At 61.2% G+C, this 13,861-nt stretch overlaps 1 protein-coding gene across 2 annotated transcripts; it reads left to right on the plus strand.

The window, feature by feature from the left end:
• The first annotated feature begins 296 nt into the window (after positions 1 to 296).
• Fzr1 (fizzy and cell division cycle 20 related 1) lies at positions 297 to 13,697 on the plus strand. Of its 2 annotated transcripts, none has more exons than XM_059251984.1 (14): positions 297 to 537; positions 9,048 to 9,150; positions 9,249 to 9,374; positions 9,468 to 9,531; positions 9,662 to 9,789; positions 9,963 to 10,045; positions 10,141 to 10,324; positions 10,617 to 10,682; positions 11,410 to 11,512; positions 11,593 to 11,777; positions 12,478 to 12,711; positions 12,820 to 12,924; positions 13,318 to 13,410; positions 13,510 to 13,697. In XM_059251984.1, the coding sequence occupies exons 2-14, from the start codon at positions 9,082 to 9,084 to the stop codon at positions 13,549 to 13,551; spliced, it is 1,482 nt and encodes a 493-aa protein (XP_059107967.1). In that variant the 5' UTR covers positions 297 to 537; positions 9,048 to 9,081; the 3' UTR covers positions 13,552 to 13,697. The 2 variants fall into 2 exon arrangements, with proteins under 2 accessions (XP_059107967.1, XP_059107966.1); XM_059251983.1 differs by having other exon boundaries at positions 298 to 525.
• The last annotated feature ends 164 nt before the right edge of the window (positions 13,698 to 13,861 follow it).

Here is a 13,861-nt window from a genome sequence, read left to right on the forward strand (position 1 = left end):
GCGCGAGCCCGGCGCGGAGTGGGCGTGTCTAGAGGGCGTGACTTTCCCGACGCAGTGTGGTGTCGGTCCCGGGGGCGGGGCCCAGGAGGGGCGTCGGGTAACTGGTAGGGGGCGTGGCTTAAGTTGAGGGCACAGGCGATTGGCGGGTGTCCTGTGCGAGGGCCTGCGATAGGCGTGGTCAAGGGCGTGGCTTCCCCATGGAAGTCCCTGGAGGCGTTAGGGGGAGGGCCGAGGGGGCGTGGCCCGGCGGGACTAGGCGCGCCTGCGTGTGGGGGCGTGGCCTAGGCGCGGGGATGCGCTCGGCGGCGGGGCCGGTCGCGGGCGCGCGCGCGGCCTGCGGGACAGACGGAGGGAGGGAGCCGGGTTGCCGCCGAGTGCCGCCATATTAGCGACCGCGGAGGCCGGGGGATTCCCGTGAGCTGCGGCGGCGGGGCCTGGCTCAGCGGAGGGGCCTCGAGCGGGCGCGGCGTGTTCCTGGGACCGGCGGGAACCGGCGGGAACCGGCTGGCGACGGGAGCGAGGCAGGTGAGGACACAGGTGACTCGGGGACCCGCCCCCCAGGCCGACCCCTTCCTTCTCCGGGCTCCAGCGCCGCCTGACCCTGAACCCCACATCGCAGCGACCCCCAGCCCCGGCCCCGCCAACTCGCCGTGTCTGTCAGAGCCCTCCATCCCCAGAGCCCCGCTCCAGCCGTGACCCCGGATCCGGGCGCCACCCGTGCTGCTCCCGGACCCCAGAGTGCAAATGCACCCTGATCCCAGGTCAGGCCCTGCGTCACCCCAACCCCGAGTCGCCCACCCCGGGCGACCTCGCCTTGACCTCGCCCTGTCCATCACAACCCTCCGTCCTTCCCCAGAGCCCGGTTCTGAGCAGGGCACTGTCCAAATCCAGGGCAATGTGCTACTCTAGACCCTAGGTCAGGCCCTGTATCACCCCAGCCCCTGGCTCCATGCACCCCCAAACCCGGCTCACGCCTTATTGCTCCCACCAAAACCACACAACCCAGGTGAGGCCCTTCATCCCAGAGCCGTCTGTACCCAGTGACCTCGTCCTGTCCACCACAGCTCTTATCCTTTTGATCTATATTACCCCAAATTTAGGGCATTCTCCCCCATGCTGCTCACTCAGAACTCTACAACTACAACTACAAGGAGTCTTTACACCCTGTTGACTTCCAAATCTAAGTCCCCCTGCCTCAGACACTCCCTACATGCAAACTGAATTCCCAGATCTGAGTCACCCTCTTAAAATTGGAGTCAGAGCCCAGGAGTCTCAGATATGGCCTTGTGCAGGGTCGGGGCATGGGGGTCCCAGTGGATGGGATTGTGGAACTAAAGTTGCCACATAACACTCAGTGGTTCACCCAGCACAGGTGTCTCATCTCAGGGGAGACATGGCCAGAAGGCCAAGACAGTCTGTGTGTCCCCAAACCCACCACATGCCCTTTCAGATCTGAACCTCCTCTCTGTCTCCAAATGCAAGCCCAGGCCCCTCCTCCTCTATCCCTGATTCAAAGCCATTGTCCCCTACAGAGCCTTCAAATCACCCTGCCCACCCATCTCCTGACACCAACCCATGTAGAAGTTTCCTCCCTTCCATGCCCCCCACCCCATATTCACTCCCTAGTCCAGGGCATATGGTGGGAAGCAGGCCCCCTACCTGTCCCGTGTGGGAGATGACCTCATTCCTCTGGCTGCCGGACCCCAATCCCAGCTCCTTCCTGCAGTCTGAATGAATGTGATTCCCCAGTGAAGAATCACCTAGAACAGACAGCTCACCCGGGTCTGGGGATCAGGCTTGGAGAGAAAGGGACTTTGGTGGCTCTCATGGGGCTGGAATGGCTACAAATATTTTGTTTATTTGTTTGTTTGTTTGGTTGGTTGGTTATTTGAAATAGAATTTTTCTGTGTAGCCCTGACTGTCCTGGAACTCGCTACGTGTACCAGGCTGGCCTCAAACTCAGAGACCTGCCTGCCTCTGCCTCCTGACTGCTGAGATTAAAGGCATGCACCCACGCCAACAGGTGCTGCAGATATTAATGGGGTTCCTCCAAGGATATCTCCAGGGTGCACTTGGTACTTGAGGAATTTTAGCCCAGTATGTCTTGTGGGTCAAGGTCTTGTGGCTTGTGTCAAGGGTGTATTCTCTTTGCCAATACTAGTCCTCTGCTTCCTTGTACTGGAGGGTTGGAAGCTAAGTGTGAGCTGCAGGAGTACTGGTGTGTTTCATTTCCTGGTGCTGGGCATGGAGCCCAGGGCCTTTGCACATGCTAGACAGTAACTTAGCAACAAACCATGCCCCAGCCCCTCACTCAGAGATGCCCCGCCCCTCACCGTGGTACCCCAGCTATTTTTCTTTTTTTTTTTTTAAGGTGTGTGTGTGGACTTTTTGTTTGTTATTTTTATTTTATTTGTATGGATATTTTTCCTGCATGTATGTCTGGGTACCACATTTGTGCTTGACAGAGACCCTGGAACTGAGGATCCAGACAGTTGTGAGTTACCTTGTGGGTGCTGAAAACTGAACCCAGCTCCTCTGGAAGTGCAGCCAATGTTCTTTCCCACCAAGCCGTCTCTTCAGCCCTAAGCTATGTTTATTTTTATTTTACGTATGTGCGCGCGCGCACACACGCACACGCACACGCACACGCACGCACACGCGCGCTTGTGTCTGTGTGCTTGTCTGTATGCATACCATGTGCATGCAGTGCTCATAAAGGCCTGAGGGGCGCCGTGTCCTAGAACTGGAGTTACAGGTGCCTCACATGGGTCCTGGGAACCAAACCTGGGTTCCTTACCTGTGGTCTTTACCACTGAGCCATCTCTCTAGCCCCACTTACTTTCTTTTTTTAAATGTGTGTATAGTGTACATGCATGTGTGCAGGTACACACAGAGTCCAGAGGAGAGGCCGACATGTGCCCCACCCTGTCACTGTCTATTCCCTTGAGACAAGTCTCACTGCCTGGAGTTGGGCTGACAGCCAAGAAGCCTCAGCCATCCTCCTGCCTCAGTTGCTGGAAGCACTGAAGTTGACATGCATGTGTGTGTTGAGCAGGGCCTGGCCCTTTGTGAGAGTCTTGGGGGCTTGAACTCTGGTCCTCAAGGAAGCCCCCCCCCCAGCCCTTCCTTTTTATTTTGAGACAGGATCTTAGTAGGTTGTCCAGGCTGGCCCGGAACTGGTAATCCTCCTGTCTCAACTGCCACAGTAGCTGGGATCACAGGCCTGTGCCTTCAGGGGCTTGGAAGGACCCAGGCTGTCCCCCCTGCTCTTTCCTCCTGAGAAGTCCAGGAGAGCCCTGTGGGTGTGGGGCCTGCCAGGACGGGGTGGCAGGACACAGGCCTTGGGAGCCTGAGGCTGGAGGGTTGTGAGTTCGAGGTCCATCTGGGCTCTATAGCAACAAGAATGGTGTGAGAGGGAGAGAGACTGGTCAGTCATCAAGGGGGCCATGTCCAGGTCCAGGCGCGCCATGTTTCCAGTTTCTCTCAGGGTCTGACGCCCAGGCTTCTGAACTTTCTGTTCTGGGTCATGGAGAAGGAGCAGGGTTCAAGGTCCTCTGAGGACCCCTGAGTAGCAGATACCAGGAGCGCCCCATGATTCCTGCTTCCTGGAGTGAGCCCTGCCTCCACTGCCCTGCACAGTGGCCCTGAGGATGCCGGTGGGGGGGGGGGGACGACACCTGTCCAGCAGTCGGCCACTGTGTGCAGCTGGGAGTCCAGAGCTGCAGGTCGAGGACAGCATTCCCCTGCCTCAGCCTCCTACTTAGCACTTGGCCTTGCTTCCTTCCTACTTCAGCTGTTAGGTGCAGCAGGCGGCCCCACACCCCCAAAGCTGTAGTTTTTTTTTCTTAAAGATTTACTTTTTATTTCTAGTGTGTGTCTGTGTGGGGTTATGCATGTGTGTGGGAGCCCGAGGCCAGAGAGGACATTCATGCTCTGGAGCTGGACTTAGAGGTGGTCGCGGGCCAAACGCAGGTCCTGCAACGCCGCGGTGAGCACTGAGGAGCCGTGTCTGCACCCCACTTGTGTCCTTGTGTCTGTGTCTGTCTTTGTCTCAGTGTGTGTGTGTGTGCGCGTGTGCGCGTGTGCGTGCGTGCGTGCATGTGTGTATGTATGTATGTGTGGGTGTGCGTGTGCATCTTGTGTGTGTGCATGTGTAGGTCAGAGGCCACCATGCAGGGGTGAAGTCTCTCCTTCCGCTCTGTGGGTCCCAGGGCTGCAGCTCAGGTGTGCAGAGCACAGCTCAGGTGTGCAGAGCACAGCTCAGGTGTGCAGGGCACAGCTCAGGTGTGCAGGGCACAGCTCAGGTGTGCAGGGCACAGCTCAGGTGTGCAGGCTCTGTGGCCGTCACCTTCCCCTGCTGAGCCCTCTGGCCCAGCCTGTTTTTCTCCACACCCTCCCTCTAGCTCAGGAGGCCTCAAGCACACAGAAGTCCTCCTGCCTCAACCTCACGAAGGCCAGGACGGCATGCCTAGCCAAGAGACTTCTGGGGATGGGCTGCTGTCCCATCTGTCTTCACCAACCTTTCGAAAAGGTGGGGTTTTGTTGTTGTTGTTATCTGTTTTGGTTTTTTTAGACAGTTATTCTGTGTAACTGTTCTGGAACTCACTCTGTAGCCCAGGCTGCCCTCAAACTCACAGAGATCCACCTGCCTCTGCCTTCTGAGTGCTGGGGTTACAGGTGTGTGCCACCACCGCCCGGCTTGAAAAGTTGGTTTTTATTAATTGTTTTCTCAGATTTTTATCTGCTTTATGCAGGTAACATTCTCATATCTCATGTTTTACTAAAACAGACAGTTGTGGTGCGTCCATCACCTGTGTATATTCCAGAACTCTCTGTCTCCCTGAAGGCCAACCCATTCTCATAAGGCGTCCTCCAGCCTGCAGCCCAGTGTTCTGCTCTGAAAGCCTCCTGCCCTGGCATCCCTAGTCCACATCACTGTCTGGACATGGGCTCCCCTTCTCTGCTGGGGATGGGTACACACACTTGGACATTTGCTCTGCCAATGCCATCGCTGAGTGTGTCCTCAGAACTGTCTTCCTGTGACCGCTGACGAGTTGTGCCTCTCCTGTCCCTGGTGCAGTTGTGAAGGGTGTCCACGGTGACTGGAGGCCAGGGACTGGGAGAGAGCTTGGGGCTGGGTCACTTGCCCTGGGGAAGCAGCCCACCTTGCTAAGAAATCCTCTAACCCCAGAGTCTCGGAGACTGCACCCCGCCCCCAGGGTGGGCAATGCTGGGAACAGGGATGACTGGGACAGCTGCAGGTGTGGGGTGAGTGGAGGCCGGAGTTGCCGCTCAACACCCTGCGGAGCCTTTGTGCTCCACGTGGGCAGTGCAGTGGCCCACAGGGGACAGAGCCCATGTGCGTCCTGTAAGGACCCTGGGTACTCAGTGTGCAAGACACTTACAGGCAGCCACACACCTGAGTGAGGCACCGGGTCACATGGAGACCCGGGTTACAGTGGCAGGTGTCTCTCCCCATGGGCCAGCTCTGAAGGACAGTGATGGCCACCTGGTCTGCTCAGCTGGCACAGGCTGGCTGAGAGCGGCACAGCACCAGAAGACCAAATGAACGATGTGCACACGCCTATTGGGGATGTTCCTGCACCCTGGACCCCAGGCGGGGGCGGGGGGGGGGGCTTGGTCAGACCCCAGGCATCCAGGGCAGCTACAGTACCCCTGGGGCCCCTCGCTAACGGGAGATGTCAAGACCCCTGCTTCGGTCATTTCCTGTGGTGGGAAGGCCGATGCGCAAGAGTGAAATGCCGTCTGGGGCCTGTCATGTGCCCGCTTCTGCATCTGCTACGCCGGCCACCACTTACTGACGGGCTCCTTCTATCCTTTCTCAGACCCTTTGTGCCGCCCCAGCTCCGCAGGTGTCTCCCACCCTCCCCCAAACACACACACACTCAGAGGAAGAGCCCAAGGTCCCGGGGGTGAACCGGGTCTCCCATGCACCTACTCAAAGGTTCCTGGGCATAGGGTCTCTTGGAGACTCTGGCCAGAGCTATGTGTCTCACAGGGAATTTGTGGTAACACAAGTGAGAGCAGAGTGGGGTGGGGACGCCATTCCTGGGGTGCAGGGAGCTGGTCAACAGGCCGCTTGTTAGCCTGGGTCCTGGGAAGTCCCTGCCCTTGGCCCCTAAGGGCGTCTGTGGAGCTCTGTGGGACATCTGATTTAAGGTCACATATGAGGGGCCTTGGGTCCAGGCACCCTCAGATGGGCACTGCTTCAGGAGCTGACCAAGCTCTGTCCTCGGGCCACTCACGCGGCTCAGCTCTTCAGGCACCCTGTGAGTTTCCAGGGCAGGTAGCAGTCCTGACCACATGGCTGCCACCAGTTGTGACACAGGGAAGAATGGGGTGAAAAGGCCCGGTGCTTTGCTGGGCCTGGGTGGGGTGGGGCCAGGGCCTTGGGTGCAGCTGGCCGCCAGCCTCTTCCCCACCTGCTCCACGCTGGAGTGCCTTGAGCAGTCTCTGTTGTCCTAACTAGGAGTATGGAGTGTTCCTGACTCTGGGGACACGCGTCTGTCAGGACTTGGGGAGCTCCTGACACAGAGTGGGTAGAGACCAGGAGTGCGGCTCAGCACCCGCGGGCCCAGCAAGCGCCACCATGGCCATAGTGCAGTATGGCGAATCCCCACACTCGGCTCCAGGTGGGGGCTCTCCTTGGGTTCTTTGACACACAAGCTGTGGGGACCAGTTTTTCAAGATTTGTAGCCCCTGGAGGGTGTGACCAGTGGTTGAGGGCCAGATGAGCTGAACTTCCGTCCTTGGGGGAAGCTTCCTGGTGGCAGGATCCCAAGGGCTTTCTAGTACCCAGTGCCAAGCAAGAGGACAAGCGTGCAGTGGGGGTGGGTGGCTGGTGCCACCCTGGCTCCTGGTGGCACTGGCTGGGGCAGCCACAGGACTGATGGCCCCATCACCTCCGTGGCTCCACTCACTTTCATGTGCTCTTGGCCCCAGTGGGCACCGCACCGGGACGGCTTGGGCCCTGCTGGGCGCTGGGCACCATTGCATGCCTAGACACCCCCGCCCACAGCATCCTGGGATACAGCCAGGGTCAGGGTGCCTGAGGGAGTCTGACACACAGCAGGAAGCTGCAGGACCCAGAGCAGCTCCCAAGGGTTGGCTGGGCCAGACTGGGCTTAGGAGGAGTGGGCCGGGCTTGGAGCCAGGCCCTGCTGCCTGATGGGAGTTCATGGGCCTAGGCCACCCGGCTGCTGGGTCAAGATTGCACCCAGGGACTAGGGACCAGCAGGAAGATTGTCACCTGGCCTCTGGGGACCAGGGAGCAAGAGAAAATCCAGCCTCTCCCTCAGGGCCAGGCAGGGGGAGGGGTGGGTCCACCCTGCCAGACCAGACAGTAGCTGTGCCACCAGGAGGGTCTGTGACTCGGCTCCCCCTGCAGCCCCTCAGCCTCACATTGCCACCGCTCCACCTGTGCCCACCTAGCCCAAAGCTTTGTGTGAGTGGAAGATAGGCCTGGGACCATAGTGCTCGGAGCAGGAATGGTCTGGATCCGCCCCCAAGTCGGCCTCAGCTGCAGTGGCGAGGTGAAAGGCTCCCGGGCCTTTCACTGCCCTGGCCTCGCATCTTCCAGGCCTGGCTCATGTGAGCAGGCCGACCTTCGGCTTGTGCACCTAACGATGGACTTGAACTCCTGATACTCGAAGCATTCCAGAGCAGCCTGGTACACAGTGAGAGCCTGTCTGCAGGGTGGTGGTTGGAGTGAGTGGTGGGTGGCAGTCCCTCTCCTTCACCCCTGGTCTCTGCGACGTTTCCTGTCATGGAGCCCACACTGAGGCCTTCTGTGTCTGGGTCCTCAAGGTCATGTTAGTGCCTTCCTGTTCATGGCTGAGTAATGCTCCAGTGTGTGGATGGAGCTGCAGCTGTACAGGCTTCGGCATGGGGGTCGTCCATCTCAGGTGGACATCTGGGAGTATAGTACATTCTCGGTCACACAGTCCTTCAGCCTGGAGGGACTGGAGCCTGAGAGAGTGCCAGGCTCCCGGGAGGCGGGGAGCTGGTGTGGAACGAGGACCACGCTTCCTTCGGTCAGGGAAAGTGGAGTGTCCTGGAGAAGGATGCTGGAGTGTCTCTGGCTTCTGCCTTTTGTGTTTCTCTGTCTTCAGTGCGTTCAACCTTGGGGGGAGGGAAGGCTCAGGCTCAGGCCAGAGGGTCCCTGTGGGGTCTGGGGCCTAGGGCAGGTGGGCATGGAGAAGTGGGCAGCCCTGAGCTCTGCACTGGGTGCTGCAGCAAGGACTGTCCCCAGGCTGGGGGGGCCTTTGGCTTTTCTGGTCTGCCATGGAATATAAAAGCCATAGTGTGCAGGCCGAGGGCCTGGTCCTGTGTTAGCAAGCAATGGCCCCACAACCTGTGATCCTGGGCAAGACAACCTGTGAGCTCTGCCCTGGCTGACCACACCCCTCCTACCTCAAGTATAAGTTATCTGAGTGGGCACCAAGGGTCACGGGTCACAGTTGCTCCAACTGCTATGAAGGCCATGTCCCCACTTCCCCCACACTCATGGCTTGGTAGTGGCCGCACCTCCCTGCTAGCACTGGTCACTCCAGGGACTGAGGCTCACCGCACATGACACACTCAGGTGCATGCAGGGCCAGCCTGAGGCTGCTGGAATGGCAGGACCAGGATGGATCCCGCTACCCACCCACCCCCACCCCCACCCCCTGGGGCAGAGCACATGCTTCCAGGCTAAGGGATGCTGAGTCCTTGACACCTGGGATGTGCTCCCTAGGCCCGGTGACACTGGGATGTGCTCCCTAGGCCCGGTGACACCTGGGATGTGCTCCCTAGGCACGGTGACACCTGGGATGTGCTCCCTAGGCACGGTGACACCTGGGATGTGCTCCCTAGGCACGGTGACATACATTCAAGGTTCTCCTTTGCTTCTTAGAGGTTGGTGGTCAGCCTGGGCTACATGAGACCTTGTATCAAAAATAAAATTTGCAAAACAGCCCAGCATCCTGTTTTCTTCACTTGTGTTTACGGGCTGGGCTGCTATGAGCGTCCTTCTGTCTACCCTGCAGGCTGCCCTCGGCTGCGGGCCCCGCCCCGCCCGCCATGGACCAGGACTATGAGCGCAGGCTCCTGCGTCAGATCATCATCCAGAATGAGAACACAGTGCCATGTGTGAGTGACGGGGCCACCCCTGTACGAAAGGGCACTGTGCATGGGCCGAGCGCCTGCCCTGGGGGTCACCGCAGCTAACCTCCCCAGTCCTCCCCCAGGTCTCAGAGATGCGGAGGACCCTGACACCAGCCAACTCCCCAGTGTCCTCGCCCAGCAAGCATGGTGACCGCTTCATCCCCTCGCGGGCCGGAGCCAACTGGAGCGTGAACTTCCACAGGATCAATGTGAGAGCCAGGCTGGGCAGGGCGCGGGGCCTGTCACCCTGAGGTGGGCACAGCCCGTGTTGCGGTGTCCCCTCACGGGTTCCTCTCCCGTAGGAAAACGAGAAGTCCCCCAGCCAGAACCGCAAGGCCAAGGATGCCACCTCAGACAACGGCAAAGGTGAGGGTCGGCCCCGCCCACTCAGGCCCCGCCCAGCTGGTCTGCCCTCCCCTTATGCCCCGCCCCACCGACTCCACCCGCCCGAGGCCCCGCCCCAGAGACGCTCCCAACAGCCTTGGCCCCCCTGCAGATGGCCTGGCCTACTCGGCACTGCTGAAGAACGAGCTGCTGGGCGCCGGCATTGAGAAGGTGCAGGACCCGCAGACGGAGGATCGGCGGCTGCAGCCATCCACGCCTGAGCACAAGGGCCTCTTCACGGTGAGCCAGTGGCAGCCAGGTGCCCGCGAGGGAGGGAGCTGCGCGCGGGGGGTCGGGGGTGGGGGTCCGGACCTGTTCTGTCCTTCTGCGGCCTCCTGCCCAGTGTGTGTCAGCTTTGGGTTTCCAAGTCCCGAGGCTACAGCAGCCGCTCAGTGTGGTGTCCCTGCCCCCAGTATTCCCTCAGCAGCAAGCGCTCCAGTCCTGATGACGGCAACGACGTGTCCCCGTATTCCTTGTCCCCTGTTAGCAACAAGAGGTGAGCCAGGGTCGGGACCGAGGCCCGCAGGTGGTGGTAGGGGCGGGACCCGGGGCTCTGGGGCAGCAGCGAGCGGTGTCCTGCTGTCCCCGCAGTCAGAAGCTGCTGCGGTCGCCACGGAAGCCCACGCGCAAGATCTCCAAGATTCCCTTCAAGGTGCTGGATGCGCCGGAGCTTCAGGACGACTTCTACCTCAACCTGGTGGACTGGTCCTCCCTCAACGTGCTCAGCGTGGGCCTGGGTACCTGCGTGTACCTGTGGAGTGCGTGCACCAGCCAGGTGGGCGCCCAGGCACCCTCTGGGGGGGTCTGAGTGTGACCCCAGCCAGTGCAGCCCGCAGGGAGGGCACGGGAAGGAGGGAGCAGCCTGCAGAGAGCCACCCTATACCCTCCAGATGCCCACACACACCCCCGCTTCTCCCTGAGGCAGGAAGCACCATGGGCTCTGGGGCGCTGGTCTCCTTGCCAGCCTCTGGTGCCATCTCTGTGCTGAGTGGTGCCTGGAGGGGCACAGCAGAGGGACAGGTCTGAGGGCCAGCCCATCAGTCCCTCACTCTGCCTCCTGCCCACAGGTGACCCGGCTCTGTGACCTCTCTGTGGAAGGGGACTCGGTGACTTCCGTGGGCTGGTCTGAGCGGGTGAGTAAGGAGGGTGGAGCCACCTGACCCTTGGATCTTCAGTAAGGCCGCTTAGATGAGGGCTCTCTTCCCTACCACACGAGCACCCACCTCCTGGCCACGCCTCAGCCATGTTTGTGAGACTGCACTGCTCCTCCAGCAGCCGGCAGTGCTGGGGTGGCCGGCGTGTGTGCCCCGGGTGTGCCCCAGCACAGGGCAGGACCAGTGAGGGCCGCGGGGTGACGGCTCCCGGAAAGCCCCACCGAGGGTTTGAACAAAGCAGTTTGTAGTGGGTGTGATGGCTCCCATGGATAATCCAGCACTCCAGAGGCTGAGGCTGAAGGGTTTCCCCGAGTTTGAGGTCAACCTGGGTAACATTTTGAGTCTATGGCTAGCCTGGGCTACAAAGTAAGCCCTTGGTTTTTGTTTGGTTGGTTGGTTGGTTGTTTCTTTTAAAGTTTGATTTATTTATTACGTACACAGAAGAGGGCGCCAGATCTCATTACAGATGGTTGTGAGCCACCATGTGGTTGCTGGGAATTGAACTCAGGACCTCTGGAAGAGCAGTCAGTGCTCTTAACCTCTGAGCCATCTCTACAGCCCGAGCCCTTGTTTTAAAAGGGAAAACAAAACAAAACAAAACAAAACAAAAAGAGCTATAGAGACTGCGTCTCTGGTGAACACAAGATGAGCAAACTTCTCATCCCCACACCCACCTGATGGCCACCTGGCCACACTGTCACCCTAGGGGAACCTGGTCGCGGTGGGCACACACAAGGGCTTCGTGCAGATCTGGGACGCGGCTGCTGGGAAGAAGCTGTCGGTGCTGGAGGGCCACACTGCGCGAGTGGGTGAGGACCTGGCCAGCCCAGCGGCGCCCTCGGGCCACAGCCCTGGACCAGGCCCAGACTGACCTCCTGTCACCCTGTAGGGGCGCTGGCCTGGAACGCAGACCAGTTGTCATCTGGCAGCCGAGACCGCATGATCCTCCAGCGGGATATCCGCACACCGCCCCTGCAGTCAGAGCGGCGGCTGCAGGGCCACCGGCAGGAAGTGTGTGGTCTCAAGTGGTCCACAGACCACCAGCTCCTGGCCTCGGGGGGCAATGACAACAAGGTAGGACTCCTGTCACCCTCCCTGTCCACCGTTCAGCTGGGCCCGCACTAGAACCTGGGACGGGGGTGGCCCGAGGCCTCCACGGGAGGCGTTTCACAGGTCCTGGCCCAGGTATTCAAAGCCCACATCCCTGGGGTCCCCAGAGTTGGCCATGGGGTGTGCCTGCCCCCTGCCCCCGGGCGGCCCGTCACAGCCCCTGGCCTGCCCCCTGCCCCCGGGCGGCCTGTCACAGCCCCTGGCCTGCCCCCTGCCCCTGGCCTGCCCCCTGCCCCCGGGCGGCCTGTCACAGCCTCGGCCTGCCCCCTGCCCCTGGCCTGCCCCCTGCCCCCTGCCCCCGGGCGGCCCGTCACAGCCCCTGGCCTGCCCCCTGCCCCCGGGCGGCCTGTCACAGCCCCTGGCCTGCCCCCTGCCCCTGGCCTGCCCCCTGCCCCCGGGCGGCCTGTCACAGCCTCGGCCTGCCCCCTGCCCCTGGCCTGCCCCCTGCCCCCTGCCCCCGGGCGGCCCGTCACAGCCCCTGGCCTGCCCCCTGCCCCTGGCCTGCCCCCTGCCCCCGGGCGGCCCGTCACAGCCCCTGGCCTGCCCCCTGCCCCTGGCCTGCCCCCTGCCCCCGGGCGGCCTGTCACAGCCCCTGGCCTGCCCCCTGCCCCTGGCCTGCCCCCTGCCCCCGGGCGGCCCGTCACAGCCTCGGCCTGCCCCACAGCTGCTTGTCTGGAACCACTCCACGGTGAGCCCTGTGCAGCAGTACACGGAGCACCTGGCGGCCGTGAAGGCCATCGCCTGGTCCCCGCACCAGCATGGACTGCTGGCGTCTGGCGGTGGCACAGCGGACCGCTGCATCCGCTTCTGGAACACCCTGACGGGCCAGCCCCTCCAGTGCATCGACACCGGCTCACAAGTGTGCAATCTGGCCTGGTCCAAACATGCCAACGAGCTGGTGAGTACGCGGGGCTGGCCCGTGCGGGGTGCGGAGGTGGTCCAGCCCAGAGCAGCGCCAGGCACTTCACAAGCGCTCTGCGGCTCTGACACCCAGTCTCCACACCAGGTGAGCACGCACGGCTACTCACAGAACCAGATCCTCGTGTGGAAGTACCCGTCCCTTACACAGGTGGCCAAGCTCACTGGCCACTCGTACCGGGTCCTCTACTTGGTGAGTGTCGGCTACTGCTGCCCTCCGCCCCCTGCAGCTCCACGTGGATGGCCAAGGGTGTGACGCACCAGCCTTCCCGCTGTCTGCTCTTAATCTCAGGAGCAAAGCCACCACTAACCAGTGTCCCCCGTCCTGGGGTGCGGGAAGTGGAGGAATCCCCCCCACAGACCTTGAGCCACATGGGCCTCTGTCCAACATAAGTGTCAGTGTCCCTGGCCGCCTAGAAGGCTCAGCTCCGGAATCCAGGGTCAGACCCACCACTGCAGGGGCCTGTGTGCCCTGCGCCCTCTGCCCAGGGTCTGTGTTCTGTGGCACCTGCCTGGCTTCTGCCTGGGTCTCAGAACCTGCCTGCTGCAGCAGGAGAACAACCAGGGCCCTCTGTCCCCTCTGTAGGCCATGTCCCCTGACGGGGAGGCCATCGTCACTGGGGCTGGAGATGAAACCCTGCGGTTCTGGAATGTTTTCAGCAAAACACGCTCTACAAAGGTAACGTGGGTGGGTGGTGACTGTGCATGCCCACCCTGCTGCCACGCCCCTTGGTTCTCGGCACCCTGGCACACAGTCACTCATGTTCCCTGTTCCCAGGAATCCGTGTCTGTGCTTAACCTCTTCACCCGGATCCGATAGACCCGCGGGCGGGATGCACAGCCCCACGGGGCAGAGAAGGAGCAGCCAGCATGCGTGGGCCCTGCTGTCCCTGCAGTCCTCAGAGGCATCTGGCGGGCGGGAGCCGGGCCGGAGACCCCAGAGTCTCATTAAACGCCTCGTTGTGAGCTGTGGAGCCAGTGTCTGGGACAGGGGCACGGCGACCCTCAGCCACTGGCTGCATCCCCTTCTTGCTGGCCGTCAGCGCTCAGATGGACACTTGTGACCTCCCTGTCACCACTGCCCGAGCCATATTGGACACAGCTGAGCAGGAAGCCCAAGATCCCATCAA

The sequence above is a fragment of the Peromyscus eremicus genome, unplaced genomic scaffold (assembly GCF_949786415.1).
Source record: "Peromyscus eremicus unplaced genomic scaffold, PerEre_H2_v1 PerEre#2#chr22_unloc_1, whole genome shotgun sequence".
In the NCBI taxonomy this organism is placed as follows: domain Eukaryota; kingdom Metazoa; phylum Chordata; class Mammalia; order Rodentia; family Cricetidae; genus Peromyscus; species Peromyscus eremicus.